The sequence below is a fragment of the Marmota monax genome, unplaced genomic scaffold, assembly GCF_021218885.2.
Source record: "Marmota monax isolate L192 unplaced genomic scaffold, Marmota_monax_Labrador192_F-V1.1 WCK01_AAM20220418_F8-fsc00404, whole genome shotgun sequence".
Classification (NCBI taxonomy): domain Eukaryota; kingdom Metazoa; phylum Chordata; class Mammalia; order Rodentia; family Sciuridae; genus Marmota; species Marmota monax.
Genome location: NW_026694380.1, coordinates 584,300 through 606,565, shown reverse-complemented (window position 1 = coordinate 606,565; position 22,266 = coordinate 584,300). Strand labels below are relative to the sequence as shown.

Genomic DNA, 22,266 nt, shown 5'->3' with positions numbered 1-22,266 from the left:
GGCTGGACCCCTGGGAGCTTGGGCCTTTCCTACAGTGGCCCTCACTGTGTGGCCCAAGGAGCAGAACTAGGTAACAGTTCTCTTATCAGTGTTCTATACAACCTCTTCACCAGGGCATGTAAACGCATGCAGGGTATAAGTGTTCCTGGGGGCGGGAGGCAGACAGAGGCTGAGGGCAGTTAAGCAACACCCTGAAAAAAGGTTCCATGTGATTCAATAAGAAAAGATGAGAAGCTGGAAGAACTAGGGAGGTGAGGATTTAGGAGACTTGAAGAAGTTTAGGAAATAAGATATTGAAATGGAGAGATGGAGACCCAGGAGGGAGGAGTGATGGGATGGATGATCCTGATAATGGGAGTATGAGGAAGAGAGGTGCAGGGACTGTGAGCTAGATACAAAATTTAAAGAGGAATACTTACCCAGAAAAATCACCATTCTTCCTTACTCTCCCTCCCACCCCGCCAGGAAGCAGTATCTTAATACCCAAATTCCATTGGAAGAAAAAAATGCATCCAGATTCTTTGTTAGGGGAGGGAATTGTCTCAGCTTATTGAGTAAAGAGACTGATAGGAACTTGGAAAGATGTGCTGAGGTAAATGTGCATGGAAGTGATGGACCGGGAGAAGGCTAGATAGGGTGAGAGTGGAGGAGGGAGTCTGATTGCTGAGAGATGGGGTTGGGGGGAGGGAGGGACAAAGGGCAAAAAGACCAGACCAGAGAGCTGGAGGGCGAGGTGGGGAGACATGGAGTCCTGAAGAGAAGAAGAAAAGAGGTGAACTTATTGCTTGGAATATATTAGGTGCTTGATATGATAAATGTTTGGGATTGAATGGGGGACAGGAGAAGCGATCTTTGAGAAGAGCTGAGGGGACGGGGACGAAGCACAGATAAAGGAGTTAAGGAGAAAAAAAAATCAGAGCAAGTAAAAGTGGCACACACCTGTTACCCCAGCCACTCTGGAGGATCGCAAGTTGGAGGCCAGCCTGAGCAACCTAGCGAGAGACCATGTCACAGAATTTTAAAAATTAAAATATATATATTAAAGCATATTTTTTAAAAATACACACACACACACACTTTTTAAATATTAGGGATGTAACCCAGTGCTTGTCTGGCAAGTAAGAGGTCCTGGGTTCAATCCCCAGTACCACAAAAAAAAAGAAAAAGAAAACTGGCAGTAAGAGGTTGAGCTTATGAGGAATGAGGGAAAGGAATGTGCCGATGGAGGAATACAACAAGGGCTCTTGGCCCTTGAGTGCTGAAAAGGGGTGGAGGAAAAAAGATACAGCTGGAGACGAGCAGAGCCCTGCTGGGCTCTCCCGAGGCGGAGTTAGCCAGAGAACTGTGGTAGAGGTGGAGAGGAGATGCCGGGTCTCTAAGAGGAGATTGGTAAGACAGGCCGCCCATCACCGCCCCCCACTTCCTGGCCAGCCCCGGAAACCAGCAGGCGTTGGGGAGGGGTGGGGGGGGATAGCGGCAGCAGCAGCCCCAGCCCTCAGAGACAGCAGAAAGGGAGGGAGGGAGGGTGCTGGGGGGACAACCCCCCACCATTCCTACAGCTATGGGCCCAACCTCCCACTCCCACCTCCCCTCCATCGGCCGGGGCTAGGATACCCCCATATCCTGTCGCCCCTTTGGCACCGACACCCCGACAGAGGCAGAGACACGGCCAGCCGCCACCACCGCTGCCGCAGCCTGGCTGGGGAGGGGGCCGGCCCCCCAGGCCCCCCACCCCACTGAGGTGTGGGCGGGAAAGGGATGGGAGGAAGAGGGAGGAGGGTGCTGAAAGGGACGGAGATGAGGGGATGGGGCTGGGAAGGCCGACAGGGAAGAGGGTTGCTGGGGAAAGGAGAGGGGGCCTGAGAGGAAGAATGAAAAAGACATGGGTGGGAAGAGAGATGGAAACTGAATTTGGAACTGGGGGTGTGGACAGGGAATCCTGGAGAGGGAATTCCCTACACATTCCCCAATTCCTTTTCCTGCCCTTTGGCCCCACATGACTCTTGCGGGGTGGGGGGAGAGGAGAGAAGGCCAGCAAAATTTGATTCCTAGGAATGTCCTCAGGCACCTCTCCCTCTAGGCACAGAACCTTATTTCTCAGTGGCCTTCCACACTGACACTGTAAATTCCTTGCGGGGGGGCGGGACATGTTTTCTATATTGGCTGTGTGTCTTTAATGTGTTTGATAGCTTGTGTGCAGCTAGGTTGTCCCTGTTATCCATACATTATAGAGAAATAATGTTTTTTTTTTTCCATCAGAATTGCCCATTCTCATATCTTGTGTCCTTGTGCCACATCCAATTTTGACATGTTCAAGTCCTGCATTGTTTTTTATGTTGCACCTATTAATAGGCGATTTCATGTTACTTACAAGTTTTATGCTTTTGCATGTTTAGCATGTAAAGCTTATATACCTTATTTTGTTTGGTCTCAAATGTCCATGGTCACAACATATGCAGGAGTTTTCCTTTGTGGGATCCATGGAATAACACACACTCTTATACTGTGATGGGATCAGCCTGTTACCCCTGTTATGATTCTTACCAAATGTGCATCCCCCTTCAAATGATGCACGGATGTGATACATCCATAGTGTGTGTGCTTCTGGTTACACCTACCATTTATTTAATAAACTTATTGTCAATATGTTTTGTGAGCTATATGCTCATTAACCCATTTGGCACTCCATTGTGTTAATAAATCCTTGGACATTTCTGACCAGAGTGTTACTTAATATCATGTATTATAAACAGTCCAGATCCGCAAAGGACCATGCCTTATCTTGCTGACCTCCTTGGCCTGTGTCTTCACACATTATTTCTCCATTGGCTGTGTATAGTTTGTGGGCTTAATGTGTGTCAGGGTTTAGCCCTGCTGTGAAACCCCATCCATATTTATTTAAGGACATTATCTATGCCCCACTCTTCATACTGTTGGCACATATTTGGTGATACCAGCGTCCTTCCCCAGTGGCACATTGATCCCATTCTCTCTTATGTATGAGACGATATTGTCATGGTATTTACTCTGCCTTCACTGTGACCATGTATCGTTTATTTTCAGAATAAGTTACTGTGAAGCTTGACATGTTCCATATTTTACTGGTGACTTTTTATAGTTAATATTTCTTAAAAAGGTAGCTATCTGATTTGTGATCTGGGCCACCATCTTGGAACTGGTTGTTTAGCTTAGTGGCAGAGTGCTTGCCTAGCATATGTGAGACCCTGGGTTCAACCCCCAGTACTGCAAAACAAAAACAAAACCATCTCTCAACATTAATTATAGCTGTGTGGGTGTGTATACAGCCTTATAATCTGTTGAGCAAATGTTAATATTGAATGCCTACTCTACCTCCTACTGTCCTGGCATTGGGGATAGGACAGAATCCCCGTCTTCAAGTTTTTTACAACCTTGGGGAAGAGGTGGATGCCAGTGAGCTGTTAAACTTAGTGTGGTGCAGTGTCAGTGGTTTGAGAACCCAAGTGCATATCAGACTCACCTGGAGAGCTTGTTAAAATACAGATTGCTTGTCCCAGTGCCCAGAATTTCTGATTCAATATATCTGGTATTTCTGGGTTGAGTTCTGAGAATTTGCATTCTATACTTTGAGAACCACTGATAAGAAAATACCTAATGAAAACACAGGCCTTGAGGGGAAGTCATCCAGAAGGTGGAACTGAACTGTGTGAGGCTGGAGAAGAGTCAGAAAGGGCATTCCAGCCAAAGGGAACTGCATGTTCAAGGCACAGAAGCATGAAGGATCATGGTGCATCTGAGAAACTGAAATAAATCAGTTTGGAGCAAAAACAAAGCTGCTTTTGAGGATGTGGTGGAAAATATAAGCAGAAGTCAACTTGTGAAGAAGGGCCTATGGGCAAGACAGAAATATCCAGTACAGAAACATTTCTGGTTGTCACGTGGAAGATGATTGGAGGGGAAGGGTTAGGAGTCTACAGCATATAGGCCAGGGGAGAAACCATGCAGGTCTGAACTTGAAGAGGCAGTGGGATGGAGCAGCTGAGAAATCCTTCCTAGCTGGCAAGATCCCCTGTTTCCTCCATTGCCTCTGACCTTTGAGTATAGCCCTTCCTGTTCCAGAAAGGGAGTGCCTTTGGCCTAGATGGGAATAACAGATAATTTGCTTGAACACCCTTTTGTCAATTGTGACTCTCCCTTTAGCAGTGAAACAAAGTGGAGGAAGTAGGAAGAATCTCTGCATGTCTATACCTCTTCCACTAGAGTCCTGTCCTGTCCAGAGCAGGTGGTATGATATCTGGACCTTTTATTCTCTACCTTCCATGATTTACTTGATGAGGCCAGCCATATTGCCTGCATATGGCTAGAAAGAAGGGGAAAGGGTGGTGAAATTTGTTTACCTATCTGTGGAAACAAGATTGGTATGTTGGATTTATTGAAAATAGAGGAGGCTCCCTGGGGGGAGAGAGATTTTTTTAGTTATGTATTTATATTCCTTTACCTGTCACTGGGTATGGTGGTAAATTTGTGCATGTATGCAAATGTGTCTCTCTGTATGATTATGTGTGTGTTCATTTCCATCTCTCATCACTTAGTGTTTTTGGATGTTTGTTCACAGTCACTGTATCTGCTGTGTACTGGGTGTGTGGTGTATACACATACACCACACAGATACAGATGACAGCATAACAAAGTGCTTACGACACAGGCTGCCTAATTTTGTTTAGGAGCTATATGACCTAATGTTGTTTAGGAGCTATATGACCTCAGGTAGGATCTTTAATCTCTGGGTTTATTTTCTATAAAATGTAAATAATAATAGTACTTTATAGTGTATATAGTATGTAAATGTTTAATATAACGTATAGACCAGCACAGTTCAATAGAAATATAATGTGAGCCACATGTAATTTTTAATTTTCTTATAGCCTCATTAAAGGTAACAGTGAGCCAGGCATGGTGGTGCATGCCTTAATCCCAGCCACTAGGGAGGCTGAAGTAGGAGAATCACAAGTTTGAGGCCAGCCTCAGCAACTTAGTGAGACCCTGTCTCAAAAAATAAAGGGCTGGAGATGTAACTCAGTGGCAGTGCATCCTGGGTTTCATCCCCAGTACCATACACAAAGTGAAATTAATTGTAATGGGGTACGTCATTAGCCCAATATATCCAAAAGAAATTAGAAGATTATCAGACAGTATTTTACACTTTCGTTTTTCACCCAAAGTTTTTAAAATCTGATGTATACTTTACATTTCTAGAATATCTGAATTTGTACTAGCCACATTTCAGGTGCTCAGTATCCACATGTGGCTGGTGGCTAAGCAGGTGTAGACTGTTATCTTTTCAGTACAAGTGTTAGCTATCATTGTTTTTGTTGATTCTGTTTATTTATTTATTTGTTTGTTTGTTTATTTATTTGCTGAGGGTTGAATCCGGGGGTGCTTTACAACTGAGCCACATCCCCATTTATTTTATTTTTTATTTTGAGACTGGGTCTCGCTAAGTTACTAAGGGTCTCACAAAGTTGCTGAGGCTGGCCTTGAACTTGAGATCCTCCTGCCTCAGCTTCCTGAGTCACTGGGATTACAGGCATGCACCACCACACTAGATTTGTTGTTTTGTTCTCATTTATCTGTGAGTTGTGGATATCCATGTCTCAGTGTATCTAGAGCCCTGTTGGAGGTGGTGGGGACAACTATCTTGAGCTCGCCGTCCTAGAGAGGCTTCCTGGGAAGGTTTTGATAGGAGCTCAGGCCTCATTCTGTATCTCTGGTCCTTATCCCGATAATACCTCCTAACCTTTCCTTCTGTACCTTACTCATTCCACTCTCCTCCCCTCCAGAAACCAGGCCACTGTCCTTTGCCCCATTCTCTGCAGGTGGCCAGAATGGAGCTGTGGCCCGGGGCATGGACGGTGCTGCTGCTGCTGCTCTTGCTGCTACTCTTCCTGCTGCCCACCCTGTGGTTCTGCAGCCCCAGTGCCAAGTATTTCTTTAAGATGGCCTTCTACAACGGTTGGATCCTCTTCCTGGCTGTGCTTGCCATCCCTGTGTGTGCCGTGCGAGGACGCAACGTTGAGAACATGAAGTGAGGGGCAAGGGGTGATGGATGGGTGATGAGGGAACCCAAGGGTGAGAAGTGAATAGTAGATTCAGGGAGCAGCATGGTATGTGTAGAATAGACTGAATAAGCCCAGGGACACAGAAGGGGGAGAAAATTGCAAAAATGGCCAGAAAGACAGTAGGGTGGGGAGAACTGAGACAGGCAGGTGGACATCAGTGAATCCCATTGGGCCCCTTTGCCGTGACCCCACAGGATCTTGCGTCTAATGCTGCTCCACGTCAAATACCTGTATGGGATCCGAGTGGAGGTGCGAGGGGCCCATCACTTCCCTCCCTCACAGCCCTACGTTGTAGTCTCCAACCACCAGAGCTCCCTCGACCTGCTTGGTGAGACCCCGTTCTTAGGCACATGCCCTCCCTCCTGGCACTTTGCCACAAACCTGCTCCTTTAAAGGTCCTCAACTCCTCTCTTCTAGGATGTTGCTCCCTTGCTCCCTCCTCAGGTTTTCTTTCTCCAGAATACGTCTGCCCTCATTAGCAGGGTACATATGCCTTTAGTCACCCTTGCTTTTACATGGGTAAAATGTAGTCTCCTCCCTTTATCTCCAGTCCCTGCTAGTGTGGGTGATGACCTGGGTGGAGTGGGATGCCTGCTGTGGCACTCTGCCTCTACCCTGATCCTTACCCCATCCCCTTGCCTGCTTAAGGAATGATGGAGGTACTGCCAGGCCGCTGTGTTCCCATTGCCAAGCGTGAACTACTATGGGCTGGCTCTGCTGGGCTGGCCTGCTGGCTGGCAGGAGTCATCTTCATTGACCGGAAGCGCACAGGGGATGCTATCAGTGTCATGTCTGAGGTCGCCCAGACCCTGCTTACCCAGGACGTGAGTCATTTTGGGGAAATGGGGGCTTGGGGAACTAGGGAATGGAACAGTTATAAATTAATGGATAGACAGGGCAGGCAGGCCTCATTATAGCATTGCACCCACTCTGATGCCTCCATATGTGCATATCTTCCTTGATCCTCTTCCTCTACCAGGTAAGAGTCTGGGTTTTTCCTGAGGGAACAAGAAATCACAATGGCTCCATGCTGCCCTTCAAACGTGGCGCCTTCCATCTTGCAGTACAGGCCCAGGTGACTACTACTTCGCCTTCCACTGCTCAGTCCCCAGCCCCCATCCTTCCTTCCTCTCTGGGCAATGGTTGGTCTCAGGGAGCCATGGACTGATCCACTTTATCTCTTTTCCAGGTTCCCATTGTCCCCATAGTCATGTCCTCCTATCAAGACTTCTACTGCAAGAAGGAGCGCCGCTTCACCTCGGGTGAGGGCTCTGAGCAGGTCTGGGGTAGTGTGTGGCCAGAACAGCCATTGGAGAGGCTAGGGTATGTCCCTGTGAGCAGGGAATCATTCAGTGACAGAGCCATGAGACATACCCACATGAATATCCCATGTATGATCCCACATCAGGCAAAAGTATCTATTAAGCACCCACCATACTCTGTTGGGTGGGCAGTACTTGGTCTCTAAGAGAGGCTGTTTTGATCTGTCAGGAAAGATAGTCTATATATGCAAAACTGCAGTCAATAAACCTCCACGGTGAAGGCTAAACCCGGGTGATAGGAGATATCTGGACTGAGGTTCAGGGAAGGCTTTGTACAGGAGGGCCTCAAAAAACAGGTGGCAGTTGGCAATCAGGAGGCGGTTGCCCAGGGTTAGGGGAAGAAACCCACAAGATTGAGGAAGGGAGTAGCAGCATTGCTCAGAAGCTGGGCACTACCTGTGGGCAAAATCCTGGGAGAACAAGCCATAATGGTGCTCCTCATCTCACCAGGGCGATGTCAGGTACGGGTGCTGCCACCAGTGCCCACAGAAGGGCTGACACCAGATGATGTCCCTGCTCTGGCTGACAGAGTCCGGCACTCCATGCTCACCATTTTCCGGGAAATCTCCACTGATGGCCGGGGTGGTGGTGACTATCTGAAGAAGCCTGGGGGAGTGGGCGAAGCCCGGCTGTGAGCTTCTCTCCCATCTGTCCCCATCTTCCGCCCCACACCTACCAACCCATTGGCCCTAAAGCAGGGGCACTCTTCCTCATTTCCTTTCTCCCCATTCATTCTCCTCTTCAGAATCTTCAAATTCTGATGTGAAAGTACGTACAATTGTCACTCCCTATCCCTTCCTGGCCCCATCCAGGGACTCTCCTGCCTAGGTGCAGTCTTCATTCTGATCCTCACCTCCTGCCATCTTGTCTGTGGGATAGTTGCCTCCCCTTCAACTTGAGTGGCTCATTGTACACAAGGGTGGGGAATATTCCATCCCATCCCATCCCTAGTGGACTCTTCCTTTGCTGTCTTCTCTCCCTCTCCATCCCACATTGGCCAGTGGACTCATCCTGTCTGTGGAACAATTCATCCCCCATGCCTAAGTTCATGGGTTCAGTGGACTGATCCATTTGTGGGGACAACTCCTCACTCTGGCTGGAAGCTGATACCTGGAACACTCCTCCCAGGCTCATCCTGGGAATCTTCCTCAGCACCTTCATCCTCCCTCCCCGTGGAGCCCCTATCTGTAGGGGCTGGACTCTTCTAACTCAGAGGTCTCATCCCTCCCTTGCCAAGATGCCCAGGGTTGAGCACACACTCCTGGATGCCAGTTTGGTCTCACATTTCTGCTTCCCCCTGTCCCCATGGTACAGTCCTTCAGTAGTCCTGACCCAACCCAGTCCCCTATTGTCCCCTGTACCATCCCAACCAGACACAGGGGAAAGAGGCAGATATCAGATACTGCACTCACTGAACCCTGGGGAGTTGGGGAAAGGAACTGAACCCTGGCCAGAGGGGAGAGGAGGTTGTTTAATTTATTTCTTTCTTTTGAGGCTTCCCCCTCTCTGAGCCAGTTTTCATTTCCTCCTGGTGGCATCGGCCACTCCCTGCCTCCTATTCCTGTCCTGTTTCCTCAGCTCAGGAGGTGGGCTGGGGGCAAAAGGAGAGGGTGGCACCCAGTTTTTCATGGTTGGTTTTTATTATCTGGATAACAGCAAGCAACTGAAAATAAAGAGAGAGAGAGAGATCTGGGTGCTTTCTTGCCATGTTTGTTAAGGATTTGTCCAGACAACCTGCCCCCAGCCAGAAGGAATGGGCAGGCTAACACAGCCTGCCTTTGCCCATTCTTCAGTTCTTCAAAGTTTCCAGGCTCATAGCTCCTCTGTGGCAGTCTTATTTGCAGCTCCCAGTTGGCCAATCCCAGAGGATTAGTGGGGTCCAGTTTCTATAAATTAGGGGATTGGGTGCTCTAGAAGTTCCTTATCGATTCAGTCCTGGGCCCAGGCTGTTGTCCTCACAGGAGCCTGGTTAATGACAAGGGGATAGTGTGACACCATGGCTGAAGTCTCTGGGAACTGCCCCAGTCTGAGGGGTCTACACTGCTTCTCTCACCCAGACTGAGGCAGGGTCCCAGATTAGGAGAAAAATTGAGATATCCTAGAAGGTAGTAAAGAGTGAACTTTGAGGAGAGGTTTCTGGAATGAGGGAATTCGGAACCCGGAAGGTCTCTGGAGGAGTTCCGGCAGTTGGGATAGGGGTCTGCGTGGGGAGGGGCAAGAAGACTCACAGGTGCCCAGCCTCTCCTCCAGCAGCAGCACTTGGTCGCTGAGAGATTCGATCCTGTCACCCCGGCCCCATAGCTCAGCCACTTGTTCTGGCTGTAGCTCTTCGGGTGGCATGGGCAGCACTGCCCGTACCCAAGCTCCAGCCTGCGCGGCCCACTGCAAAGGAAGAAATACCTGAGGATGTAGGCGACTGGTCACTCCTGCCCCGAGGGCTTGGCGCTACACGCCTTCACTCACCTGCTCCAACCCCTCCAGGCGCCCTCGCAGTTCACGAATCTCCCGCCTTAGGGCGCGCTCGTCCTGTTCCGCTTCCCGAACTAGGACAAAGCGAGAACTTGACTGCTACCTTGGCCCCAGCAGCTGCCTGGCGCTCTCCTGCACTTGGCCCATACTTACCCGCCACGCTCAGAATGCTGGCACTGGTTGGGGGCTCTGGGGACCCCTCTGCGCAGGCACGCCCATCGGGGCCCAGCACCAGGCCCTGCGGGCAACCGCAAGTGAAGCTGCCGGCGGTATTGAAACAACGGTGCGAACAGAGAGTGACACTGGTCCTACACTCATCCACGTCTAGTTATAGGAAAGAAGAGAGTGCTGAGGTGGGGGCAGGGCCGGGCGTCTGAGTGGGTGGGAAGGCCACCAGTGCCCCTCCCACTCGCTGCGGGGAGGGCCAGCTGACTCACCCACGTGACAGTGCTTCCCTCCCCAGCCGGGGGCGCACTCGCACTTGTCCGGCCCAACACAGACGCCTCCGTTCAAGCAAGGCTTGGCGCAAATGGCTGCGGGGAGGGGGGGGCTTCAGGTCCAAACCTATAGCTCAGCTCCCCAATATTCTGCCTCCCGTCGGCAGACCTCCTGCAAGGCCTGGAAGACAAGACCTCACCTTCACAGGTGAGCGCTCCTGGGTGTCTCTTCTTCCAGCCCTGGCAGCAGATGGCATGGGTCTGCTGCACTTCCCGTCTCACCTCCCGCCACGCCACGCGGTACGTGGTCCTGAAACACAGCACCAGACTCAAACCTCAGATATGGATCTGGTAGATTCTTTGGGGTCACTGAGAGATCCCAGAGTCCAAGCTCCCCATCCCTCACCTGTAAGTGCTGCAGATGCGCCTTCCAGCGCACAGGGTCAAGTAGGGCATGTATACCGGTTGACTGTAGGACTCATTGTAGCGTAGTGGGACCACCAGCGTCTGCTGGGAGCAGACCCCCTGACTGCATCCGTGCCAAAGGAGGAGGTGGGAGACATTGAGCCGGTCAGGTTCATCCTAGGCCGCCAGGAGAACCATCTCCCTCAAGGAGCCACTGAGATCCTGCACCCCTAAGGTGACAGCCTCTAACCCCCTTTCTGAATTTTCAACTTTGTTTTGCCTTCTAGGAAACCCCACTCCCAGCAGAAGGCTCACATGCAGACTTTACCCAGGCCCCACCCCTTCTGTTGTCACCTCTCTTTGAGGGATACACCCTTGGCTCCCTCGCCTGATATCAATAGCAGGAGGAATGAAAGTCCACCAAAGAGTGTGCACAGCTCAGCCTTGGACCCCATGATTCTCTTTGAGTCCAGACTCTGTGGGCTACAGACAAGAAGAGGTTAATGGATGACCTTCCTCTCTCCTATTAACTTCTCCAGCCCTAGCCCTTCCAAGAACAATCTGTGGATGCCTTCTAAGGGATTTAAGACATTCACTTTTACACACTAGTCATCAGGACTGTATACAATTGTGTGTACATATAACTGATACCATCTTTAGCATATCCGGATCCATTCAGCATCATACAGGCTCCCCCCAGCACACTCCCTCCACTACCCCTCTGACACATCCTCTCCTGATACTCTGCTCAACCTGGAGGGACAAACACATGGTTAACCCTCCCCTCATGGTCCTCCTTAACATGCTCTCTTATAACTTAATCTTCATATTTTCAAAACCCCAATTATACACCCTCACACCTTACATACAAATCCAAGCTCCTGGAACCACCATACCGTAAACATATTTCTACCCTTACGCAGCCACACCATCAAATACATCCTGGACACACACCTTTCACTCAGACAATGCCCCCCAATTCATATCCACTCTTAAGGCTCTGAGTAACGCCCCCTCCTTACTCATTGACATTCCCTCCCCATCTGCCTCCCCCTCCCTCCATTCCAACCTGGCTTCCTCTCTCCAGGGAGACTTCAGGCAGACCAGCCTCAGCAGCAGCAGCTCAAACTGGTGGGTGGGCCCTCTGGGCAGGGAAGGAGAGGAGGGGCTAGGCCAGACAGAGGCCTCCCATTCCTACCCCCTCCCACAAGCCTCCTCCTTAGTTCTAGCCTGATCAGCTCAGTGGGGTCAAGTCCTATAACTCTCACCCCCACTCTAGCATAGGGCTCCCTAGAAGAATTTTCCTAACCCTATGAGGGCCCCAAATTCTGGATTCCTAAATTAACAGAGACTCCTAGCTCTAACACCACCAATACCCTATGACCTTTCCCTAGCCCTGCTTCAACCCAAGACAGACTGCTGGAGAATTGGGGGTAGGGAGAAAGGCAGGCTGGCAAGAAACAGCAGATCAAGTCACGAGAGAAGAGGCAAGATCAGCTGAGAAAAGAAAGAAAAGTAAGTTGTCAAAAGGGCAGGGGGGCAGCCCAAGGAACTAAGGGGAAAAGTGCCCCCATCTCTTGATGACATTTGTTAGGGCTTGGGGGGCACAGAGTTGAGTCAGCCACCACCCTCCATGCCAGAGCAGACAGGGCCCTATTGTGTCAGCCAAAATTCCTTCTTTCAAGGAAAAGGAGGCTCATTGTATAGCCCCTCACCCAGCTCTGGCCTACAAAGGTCAAAAAGGGGTACAACAAATGCCCACCCTGACCCTCAGCCTCCTCGTCTAGCCTGGGGGTGGCAGGCACATTCCACCCCTAAAACTGAGGCCCAAACCACTGGAGCCTAGGGTTCAGCCCCCTAATCCTAGGCTGGGACAGGAAGAGAATTGTCTTCAGCAGGAAAGAACCCGCAGAGAATCAGGAACCCACACAGAATGGGCATTGAGAAGACGGAAACACCAAGGGGGTCCCCACCCCAGCCCAAGCATCCGGGCACCCAGGCCCCAGGCTTTCCATTCCCACCCTCCTTGAGGAGCCTAGGTCCCCTTCACCTGGAAATAAGCCAAGCCACTCTGAGGAAATGGAACTTTATTTCCATAAATACAGGGGACATACCCATACAAGGGTAGTTAAAAGAGGGGCTGGGGCCTCAAAGAAATTAGGCTCCCAGGGATACCCCAACACTGATCCTAGGGACTGGGGGATCCCAAAACCTGAGATGGGCCTCGCAGGCCACAGATAGTCCCCAACACTGACATTTCAAGAACGGAACTGTCCCCATAGGGGAGCCTCAGAACCCCACTCATGGGTGTCCCTCTTGTGGGTGGGGAGGGCTGACAACAGGGAAGTTCAGAGGAAAAGGGAACATGGGGAGAACATAAGCTAAAAATGTCCTGAGTGGCCTGGAAGGAGACCCCTGTGGTGGGCAGGGGCTGGGTTCTCCTCCTGTACAGCCAGATACAGAGGAGCAACAGCAGCAGCAGGAGCAGCCACAAGTTAAAAACCTGGTTCTCATTTCCCAACCTCGGTCTTGGGAGAAAGGGAGAGCATGGAGCCACCCCCAAACTAGAAAACATGAGGTAGGGGGACCAGGACTTGTCATTCATGGAGGAGCAAAGGATGGGTGTTCTGGGAGCCCTGGTTGATGTGGGGGCAGTGTGAGAGCAATGAGGTGGTCATTGCCAATGCCAGAGCCTGACACCTGCTTTCCAAGGCCACCACTTGGTCTCTGGGCTGGGGAGTTCTGGCGACATCTGAGGACGTCCTCAGGAGAGCCAAGGTTCAATGCAAGTCTCATAAAGAGTGCGGTTGGAATGCCAGGCCGTGTGGACGATCCCAGCCATTGGACACCTCACTATGGCCCCCCGAGCCAAGAGAGTCTTCAACCCAAAAGAATCCCGCAGATATACCTTCCAGGTAGGCCAAAGGGCGTGGAAACATGGAATAAAGACACAAAAAGAGACAAAATTGAGTTACTGTTGGTGTCCTAGGCCCCCTCCCCATAGGGTGAACCCTTTAGCTCAGGAGTCAGTGGCAGGAAGGACTCCAGAATGAGTGGGACAGTGGACGAAGAGAGGGGGAGTAATCCCAAGGGGCTCACCAGTTGTTCCTCCATCTCCAAGACTGTCTCATTGGCATCATAGAAACCAAAGAAGCTACAAAGAGATTGAGGGTGGATATCAAAAACTGGAAATAATCAAGGTGGTCTAGGGTCCTTTAGGAACCTACAGCCTGCTGGGGAGACAATCAGCAGGAAGGACACTCAAAAAACTTAATTAGATATCACATACCTCATGCAGTAATGCCCTGAGGGTACTGCATCATTTCTGTAGAATTATCACTAGAAATGTATAACCTAAATCTCATCATGAGGAAATATCCAACAAACCCAAACTGAAGGACATTCCACAAAACAACTGGTCAATACACTTCAAAACTGTCAATGTCATGGACAAAGACTGAGGAACAATTCCAGATTAAAAGAGACTAAAGAGACATGACAACTAAATGTAACCCCCAGGCCTGAGTTTGAACTTGTATTGATTTTTTTTTCCCTATAAGGACAATTAGAACCAGGTGTGGTGGCGCATACCTGCAATCTCAGCTACGTGGGAGGCTGAGACAGGAGGACTGCAAATTTGAGTTAAGCTTGAGCAACTTATCAAGATCCTGTCTCAAAATTTGAGGGCCAGGGGTATAATTCAGTGGTATAGTGCTTGTTCAGCATGTGCAAAGCCCTGGAGTCAATCCACAGCACCACAAAAAGTAAAACAAAAGTGAAATTTAAAAAGGTTTGAGGATGAGGCTGGGGTTGTGGCTCAGTGGTAGAGTGCTTACCTAGCACATGTGAGGCACTAGATTCAATCCTCACCACTACATAAGACTAAATAATAAAATAAAGATATGTGTCCATCTATATATGTAAAAATAAAAATTTTTAATTTTTTTTAAAGGTCTGAGGACAGCCAGGCATGGTGGTGAATGCCTGTAATCTTAGCCACTCAGGAAGCTGAGGAAGGAGGATTGTAAGTCTGAGGTCAACCTTAGTATGCCCTAAGCAACTCAGCAAGACCTTGTCTCTAAATAAAATATAAAAGGGCTGGGAATATGGTTCAGTGGTTAAGCACCTCTGAGTTCAATCCCCAATAACCACCCCCCTCCCCCCAAAAAATTACATTACTGTCTCTATTAATTTTCCACTTGAAAACTACTGTGGTTACATAAAAGAACATCCTGCTTATAGGAAATACAGCCTGACACACTAAAATATACAGATGTAAAGAGATATCATGTCTACAGAATACTCTCAAAGGGTTCACACAAAAAAAATGTTTTTTTGTAAATGTTGAATATATTTAAATATTAACATGTATGCATAAATATACATATATTTAAGGGGACAGAGAAAATATGTTAATGTAAACATGGTAAAATGTTAACATTTGGGAAATTTAGGTGAAGAGTATACAAGCCAGGTGCAATGGCACAGGCCTGTAATTCCAGTGACTCAAGAGATTAAGGTAGGAGGATCACAAGTCTGAGGCTAGCCTCAGCAATTTAGAAAGACCCTGTCTCAAAAGAATTTAAAAAAAAAAAAAGAAAGAAATGCTTTGTACTAACTTGGCTTCCTTCCTTCCATGCTGGGAATTAAACTTGGGGCCTTCCACATGCTAAGCAACCACTCTACCACTGAGCTACATCCTGCCCACCCTTTTCCTTTTCTTCTTTTTTTAAATTTTGAGATAGGTCTCAATAAGTTGCCCAGATTGGCCTCAAACTTGCAATCCTCCTGACTTAATGTCCTTGGTATGTGGGATACCATGCCATTACCATGCCTGGCTTTGTTTTTCTTAGGTGTAAAATTACTTCAAAATAAAATTTCTTTTAAAACAGTTTTTTTGTGTGATTCTCAGGATTAATTACACATTTTTAAATTAAAGAGTATTTAACTGTCATGGGCACTGAGTGGAACCTCACTGTGAATAACTTCACAAATGCTGAAAAAGTTCAGTGGACTGTGGGATCAGAGAAGGGACCATTACTTTAGTTTTTACAGCATCAACAAAATTTCCCTGTGGTGCTCCTGGACGGGTATCCAGATAAAGGAAACAGCAAGAGCAAAGCCACAGAGACACAGCTGGGCACATGGGAAAGCTGGGCTGGAGGTCTGGGGGTCTGGGGGTTATATTGTAGAAGGTGTAAGAAAGTGGTAGGGACACACACACAGGCCTGAATTTGAACCCCAGTTCTGCCACACTCTCCCCATGTGTATGTCTCAGTATGTTACTTGTCCTCATTGTCCTATAAAGAATACCTCCTTTATCAAGAGGAAGTAAAACATTGTGATTAAAAGTCAGATAGCCTGGGCTGGGGCTGGGGCTCAGTGGTAGCGCACTTGCCTGGCATGTGTGAGGCACTGGGTTCGATTCTCAGCACCACGAAAAATATAAAGGACTATCAACAACTAAACAAAAAAAAATTAAAAAAAAAGTCAGATAGCCTGACCTCACCACTTAGGAACACTATAAATGTAGGCAAGTTATTTAATCTCTTTGCCCTGTGTTTCCTTAAATGTCAAAAGAAGATAATAATAATAATAGGATTTTTTTTTCAAAGTACTGAGAATTGAACCCAGGGGCACTTCACCACTGAGCTTCATTCTCAGCCCATTTTTATTTTTTATTTTGAGACAGGGTCTTGCTAAGTTACTGAAGCTGGTCTCAAACTAGCACTCCTTCTGTCTCAGTCTCTCAAGTAGCTCAGATTACAGGTATGCACCACCACACCTGTTTGTTTATTTGTGTGTGTGGTACTGGAGATTGAACCCAGAGGCCTTCTATCACTGAGGCATACCCTCAGCCCTTTTTATTTATTTGAGAGAGAATTTTAACATTTTTTAGTTTTCGGCGGACACAACATCTTTGTTTCTATGTGGTGCTGAGGATCGAACCCTGGCTGCATGCATGCCAGGCGAGTGCGCTACCACTTGAGCCACATCCCCAGCCCCTCAGCCCTTTTTATTTTGAGACTAAATTGTCAAGGTTGGCTTCAAACTTGTGATTCTCCTACCTTAGCCTCCTGAGTCACTGGGATTACAGGTATGTACTGCCTGGACTAAAATGGTAATTTTTACTACCTATTTTTTTTTTCTGGTGCTTGTGATCAAACCCAGGTCCTGACACATGGTAGACAAGTGCTGTATCCCTGAACTGTATCCCCAACCTATTGTTATCTATATTTTATCACATACAAAAAAAGAAAAAGAGAATAAAGTAAGGCCTTACTTTAACCTGCAAAAACTCAACACAACTGGTCCTCACTACCTCTTTTTCTTCCTCTCATGAACTCTTCCTGCTCTTCCTATATCAGCCTCATTACTCACACCTGCCCCAGGCCCTCTGCAGGTGCTGCTTGGGTCTTCTTCCTCCTCTGTTATACAACTCCCTCTCTCACTTCCTTCTGCCTCTGCTCAAGTTGCAGCTCTTCCATTATGCCTTCTTTGAGCATTAAAACAGGCCCTAAGCATCCTCTGATGCCTCCCCTGCCTTCCTTTATTGCCACCTGACATATATATTTACATTTATTATCTAAATAAGTCTAGTCTAATTTACTTTCTCTACCCACTAGAATGTAAGCTACATAATAGCAGTGATTTCTTTTTTATTTACTGCTGCATTTCCAGAACCCAGAATAGCAGCTGGGCACATAGAATTCAATAAATATTTGTTAAGTAAGGTAACTCAGGTGACATTTCAGATCACTCATGATGACCTACAACAGAGACAATCACATAGTGCCATAGAGAGACGAGGCTGGAGGTGTTACAATAGTCTTGGTAAATAAAGTGCTGGTAGAAAATAATAAAATGGCACAGAACCACAAACATACATTGTACCAATGTTAACTTCCTGGTTGGTTGGTTGGTTGGTTTGAGATGGGGTCTCGCTGTGTTGCCCAGACTGGTCTCATACTCCTGGGCTCAGCTGATCCTCCTGCCTCAGCTTCCCGAGTGCTGGAACTACAGGCGCGTACCACCATGCCCAGCTTATTTCCTGGTTTTGATATTGTGCTTTAGTTTACCTAAGATATAACCATTGGGAAACTAGGTCAAGTGTACATAGGACCTCTCTATACCATCTTTGGGACTTGCTGTGAATCCATAATGATTTCAAAATTAAAAGTTTTTTTTACAAGAACTGGGGGTGGCTGGGGTTGTGGCTTAGCGGTAGAGTGCTTGCCTATCATGTATGAGATGCTGGGTTCGATCTTCAGCACCACATAAAAATAAATAAATAAATAAATAAAGGTACTGTGTCCAATTGTGTCCAACTACAACTAAAAAATTAAAAATAAAAAAAAAACTGGGGATATAGCTCAGTGGTAGAGCACTTGCTTAGCAAGGGAAAAGGTCCAGGTTCAATCCTCACCACTGGGGGAAAAAAATCTACAAAGGGAGGTGAGTGGTAGAGGAAATAAATTCAGCAAGACTTAGTGACGACTAGACATAGGGGTTAGAATAGGACTCCCAGGTTTTTACATTTGGGTAACAGAGTGATTGGTATAGGGGGTGGCACTAACTGAACAGTGAGAAGAAAAGCCAGTTCTAGGTAGGAGATAGAGATTGGTGAAGGTTGGATGTGTCTTTAGCCAATGTTCAGCTCACACATTCCTTATTACCTGGACTGCCAGGGAGTAATGACACCATCATCAGGACCCCCAATGAGCACCAGGCGACCCACACGAAGAAAGTTTTTCCTCCATGCTGCAGGGTGGGAAGAAGAGAGAGTGAGTTAGCCACAACCTGAGTCAGGCCAGGTTGGATAGAGGGATATAGGGGATCAAAGAAGCTAAGGAGATAGGTAGGAACATGGGATCTTACCAGTGGCGTTGGGATGGTCTCTTTCTCCATTGATCAAGGCCAAGAAGCTGCTGGCATTGAGGTACAAGTCATCATGGTGGGGGTCTGGGAGTAAACAACAGTTAGGAAGACAGAGAAGCAAAGAAGGGAGACAAGACCAAAGACTGGAAAACCAGTCAGGTGACTGTATTCATATTCAAGTTGGATAGCAATATAATAATTGTATACACAATAGAAAGCACTTATATCTAGCCACTACTATGAACCAGGTACTGTTCAACGTACATCACAGAAAAGTCTGGCTGATCTTTGTATCTTGTACTCTCTGAGGCAAGGTGACACACATGAAATATTTTGGTGGTGGTTTCCACCCTGCCCCCCAGTTCTGGGGATTTAACCCCAGGGCACTCTATCACTGAGCTACATCCTCATCCCATTTATTTTTTATTTTGAGACAGGGTCACGCTAGTTTTCCAGGTTGGCCTCAAATTTTGCAGTCCTCCTACTTCACTCTTGCAAGTTGCTGGGATTATAGGTATGTGCTGCCACATACCCAGCCACATCAAACATTTTTGAATAGTGCCTCTTCAGATAATAAGTGCTCAGTGAACAGAAGTTACCACTATTTTTGTCATTGCTATTGGTTATGGTAATAACCATACTGGTATCCCTATTCGGTATCCCCACTCACCATGCCAGTAGTTGCAAATGGAGAATTCCTGACCCCAAGGGCTATAGCAGATCCGGTAGAGGTTAGACCGCATGGAGGTGGGAAATAGCCACTTCAAATAGTCTGTGTCTGGCAAAAGAATGGCAGTGCCAAGTGACCACAAACCTCTGTGCCTCCAAAACTTGGGGCCTTCTACGCAGCCCACAGTGCCCACTCACCTCCATACTGTCCCATCTGTGGAGATGAGAGTGAGATGAAAGAATCCACATTGTGGTCATCCATGACAGAGAGCAGTGCCCGGCACACCAGACCCCCTATAGGCACAACACCAATATTGGGCGGGAAATGAAGGACAACAAGGTCAACAGCTCTTGTCTTTTGCCCCACACCCCACCATCACCACCATACTGAACATAAAGGAGATTGAGACTCAGAGAACAGACACACCCTGGGCCAAAAGGTCATGTGTCATGTAAGTGACAGAATTATAATCAAGGCTTCCCGACTCTTAACTCCAGGATACTTTCAACTGCCCCTATTAATCATGAAATCCAAGAATCATGGGTAATGGACAAAGTAAGGGCAGCAGTGCAGGGAGCCTCCCTCCCATCCAGGATACAGAGAGAGAAGACCCAGGTGCTGAGTTAAGTCAGAAAAGAAGGGCTCAGGCTAGGGCAATGTGGTTCAGCAATGTAGTGCTGAGGACACTAGGAAGTATCCCTCAGACACTGATCAGGAGTTGGGAATGGGTAATTGCCTACCCTGGGAGTAGCAGATGAGATGTACTCCTTCAGGGGCCTTTGCCATGATGGGAACCACAGCTTCTCGGAACCCTTGTACCTGTTCCCACAAAGGCCGTAAACTCTCTCTGCCATCGAAGAGATCGAGCACTGTCACCACAGTCCCAGGATGTGTCTGTGGGAAGGGACAATACAACCACTGGGGATGGACTATGAAGCCCCCACATACCTATCCCTGGCCACATCCACATGACTATTGTGCTTGCTAGAACCAGGGATTCCCGTCCCCCAATTATCCCCATGCCAGGATGGCAGGAACTGGCAGGCAGGAGGTGGGGGGTGGGGTGGCTTTCAGCTACCCACTTCCTCCCCAGTCAAGGCAAACTCCGCCAATGTCCTCCACTGGGTGTCCCCGGACAGACCTCATTGATGTATTCCAGCAGGTGGCGGAAGCTGTATGAGCTGTCAAAGAGCCCGTGCACCACGATGACCGGCTTGTAGGAAGCGCTGTGGGACGCGGGGACTGCAGGCAGCAGCAGCTGCAGAAACGGCAACAGGAGCAGGACCCACACCGAGGGGAACCTTTGCCCCCAGAGCCCCAGCATGCTCCCGCCTAAGAAGGTAGAATGAGGGCCCATGAGGTAGATGACAACACCCATTACCTTCGGAACAGATGCCCAGCCATCAAGCCTCCCCCTCCTGCTCCCACACCAGGTCCTTTAGCCTACTTTTGAACTTACTCCAGTTCTCCCCCGACGAACACACACCCCCACCGCGTTGACGCACCAACGCTCACCAGAAGTCCCGCCCCCAACTCCACGCTCAGGGACTTGGTCCCTAGGCCCAGGATCTTCTTTATGCAACCCCACCACCAGGCACAACCCGGCGTTCCACAGGACCCTGAACAGCAGCGTAGGCCCCCTGAAGAATGCAAACTCCCACCTGGCCTGGTCTGTAGGTCTCACTCAGCCAGATGTTTACTTCTCCCTAATCTGGAACCCAAGGGGGAGGGAAAGCGTGAGAGAAGAAAGCGCCAGGGGGATGACGGGTGGGAGGGGGGGAGGGCTGCTCGGGGTCGCGCAAAGCCGTCACGTCCGGGCTTTCCCTGGCAACCGTGCGAGCGTCCCCTGCAACAGAGGCAGGGGACCGGAGAGGCAATGGAACGTTCCAATGCACTCTGGAAGGTGGGGAGGAAATAGGCGGAGCAACCCATTTAGACCAGTGGGGAGAAGCAGCAGCAAATGTATCCTGGGAATCGAAAGAAGGCCACTCCAGGCCCTGCAGCTCCCAGGTACCCAAGGGTTCGACTTCCCCTGCCTTGATTCGCTCGGCTTCCCAATCCACGCGTTTGGCTTCGCAGCTGAACACGAAGTTCTCGGTCCCCATGGGGCGGTGGGGGACGGACTGGGAAAAAGTATTTTGCGGTACGCTGGGTGAGTGGCCAGATGGAGTGACCGGCTGATGGCAGCCGATGCGCGCCCCTAGACGCCCGCCCGCCCCCGCCGCCCCAGGTCAGCGTCTTACAACTCTTCATCCTGAAGTGCATGTAGTACCCTTGTCTCCAGAGACGCGGAGAGTCCTCAAGGCCCCTCGAGCTAAGTGCAGCCTGGCCCAGTTTCTCCCGCCCTACTCTATCTACTTCCCTCCCAAGGAACAACCCACCCTTAAGGGGCGGAGGGCCCCTGGGGCTGCGCTGACTCACGCCTGGAAGATGCGGCTGCCTGGTCGTTGAACTTGAGCGACTCCACAATCCGGGCCTCCGAACTCTGTAGGCAGTTCCCGACCCAGACCCTACCACCCAATCCAGACTTCCGAGCTCCAGGCGCCTGCACCTCTCAACCTATTAGTGACCCCAACCCGATGCCCTAAAGCCTGGGTTAGGGCCCTTATTTGCTTGAGCGTTTACTTAATTAAAGCGTTTCCCTTGAGAAAAGGTTCGTCAGCGTGTCTGAGCTTCTCCCTATTTCACAAGGTCTCTACTGGGTCTAAATTTGTTTCTCCCAATAAAACCAATGTACGCTCAGAAGTGTGTAGAGTGAAGGACGAGGTGGGAGAAAAGTATTCGGGAGTAAGGCATTAGGGGCTCCCGCAAACACCTGAAAAACCAGAAGACCAGGTAAGGCTATGATCTAAATCTGGGGCATGGGACTGGGGCGAGGCCTTCTTTACTGATCTCCTCTTGGACAGGGACCGGGAGGTACACAGCCCGAAAATGACTGCCTCAGACGGAGGCTGGGAAATTAATTAATCTTAAGTGGCGGGGGGGGG

At 48.9% G+C, this 22,266-nt stretch overlaps 3 protein-coding genes and 1 long non-coding RNA gene across 11 annotated transcripts; 2 read left to right on the top strand and 2 right to left on the bottom strand.

The window, feature by feature from the left end:
- Window positions 1-753: 753 nt before the first annotated feature.
- Window positions 754-9,108, top strand: Agpat1 (1-acylglycerol-3-phosphate O-acyltransferase 1). Of its 3 annotated transcripts, none has more exons than XM_058586602.1 (7): window positions 754-772; window positions 5,820-6,064; window positions 6,293-6,426; window positions 6,747-6,922; window positions 7,078-7,173; window positions 7,288-7,360; window positions 7,871-9,108. In XM_058586602.1, exons 2-7 carry the CDS (start codon window positions 5,865-5,867, stop codon window positions 8,053-8,055), a joined length of 864 nt encoding a protein of 287 aa, XP_058442585.1. In that variant the 5' UTR covers window positions 754-772; window positions 5,820-5,864; the 3' UTR covers window positions 8,056-9,108. The 3 variants fall into 3 exon arrangements, with proteins under 3 accessions (XP_058442585.1, XP_046323811.1, XP_046323812.1); XM_046467855.1 differs by lacking the exon at window positions 754-772 and adding an exon at window positions 1,485-1,741; XM_046467856.2 differs by lacking the exon at window positions 754-772 and adding an exon at window positions 1,486-1,741 and having other exon boundaries at window positions 5,856-6,064.
- A 6-nt stretch (window positions 9,109-9,114) lies between these two features.
- Window positions 9,115-13,848, bottom strand: Egfl8 (EGF like domain multiple 8). The gene is made up of 10 exons (XM_046467854.2): window positions 13,831-13,848; window positions 11,801-11,875; window positions 11,086-11,214; window positions 10,733-10,855; window positions 10,527-10,636; window positions 10,327-10,422; window positions 10,043-10,213; window positions 9,884-9,963; window positions 9,649-9,802; window positions 9,115-9,385 (listed from the first exon to the last, which is right to left on the bottom strand). Exons 3-10 carry the CDS (start codon window positions 11,184-11,186, stop codon window positions 9,342-9,344), a joined length of 879 nt encoding a protein of 292 aa, XP_046323810.1. The 5' UTR covers window positions 11,187-11,214; window positions 11,801-11,875; window positions 13,831-13,848; the 3' UTR covers window positions 9,115-9,341.
- Ppt2 (palmitoyl-protein thioesterase 2) lies at window positions 12,804-21,646 on the bottom strand. Of its 6 annotated transcripts, none has more exons than XM_046467852.2 (10): window positions 21,523-21,646; window positions 20,941-20,990; window positions 20,421-20,611; window positions 20,020-20,173; window positions 19,477-19,572; window positions 19,280-19,387; window positions 18,610-18,693; window positions 18,408-18,492; window positions 13,831-13,885; window positions 12,804-13,639 (listed from the first exon to the last, which is right to left on the bottom strand). In XM_046467852.2, the coding sequence occupies exons 3-10, from the start codon at window positions 20,601-20,603 to the stop codon at window positions 13,496-13,498; spliced, it is 909 nt and encodes a 302-aa protein (XP_046323808.1). In that variant the 5' UTR covers window positions 20,604-20,611; window positions 20,941-20,990; window positions 21,523-21,646; the 3' UTR covers window positions 12,804-13,495. The 6 variants fall into 6 exon arrangements, with proteins under 6 accessions (XP_046323808.1, XP_046323809.1, XP_058442586.1 ...); XM_046467853.2 differs by having other exon boundaries at window positions 21,552-21,632; XM_058586603.1 differs by lacking the exon at window positions 20,941-20,990 and having other exon boundaries at window positions 21,523-21,547.
- LOC131425071 (uncharacterized) lies at window positions 21,153-21,935 on the top strand. The gene is made up of 2 exons (XR_009228928.1): window positions 21,153-21,289; window positions 21,650-21,935. It is a non-coding gene; the product is annotated as an uncharacterized LOC131425071 (long non-coding RNA).
- The last annotated feature ends 331 nt before the right edge of the window (window positions 21,936-22,266 follow it).

Excerpts from the sequence above, each read along its gene's own strand:
- Egfl8 (XM_046467854.2), bottom strand. The coding sequence starts at position 11,186 with ATGGGGTCCAAGGCTGAGCTGTGCACACTCTTTGGTGGACTTTCATTC. Across the intron at positions 10,214-10,326 it reads AGGGAAGCACTGTCACGTGG|ACGTGGATGAGTGTAGGACC; the intron begins GTGAGTCAGCTG and ends TCCTATAACTAG. Across the intron at positions 9,386-9,648 it reads GGAGGAGAGGCTGGGCACCT|GCTCCTGTGAGGACAACAGC; the intron begins GTGAGTCTTCTT and ends GTCATTAACCAG.
- Agpat1 (XM_058586602.1), top strand. The coding sequence starts at position 5,865 with ATGGAGCTGTGGCCCGGGGCATGGACGGTGCTGCTGCTGCTGCTCTTG. Across the intron at positions 6,065-6,292 it reads CGCAACGTTGAGAACATGAA|GATCTTGCGTCTAATGCTGC; the intron begins GTGAGGGGCAAG and ends GTGACCCCACAG. Across the intron at positions 6,923-7,077 it reads AGACCCTGCTTACCCAGGAC|GTAAGAGTCTGGGTTTTTCC; the intron begins GTGAGTCATTTT and ends TTCCTCTACCAG.
- Ppt2 (XM_046467848.2), bottom strand. The coding sequence starts at position 20,657 with ATGGGTGTTGTCATCTACCTCATGGGCCCTCATTCTACCTTCTTAGGC. Across the intron at positions 19,388-19,476 it reads ACAGATGGGACAGTATGGAG|ACACAGACTATTTGAAGTGG; the intron begins GTGAGTGGGCAC and ends TTCTTTTGCCAG. Across the intron at positions 13,886-18,407 it reads ATTACTCCCTGGCAGTCCAG|CTTCTTTGGTTTCTATGATG; the intron begins GTAATAAGGAAT and ends ATCTCTTTGTAG.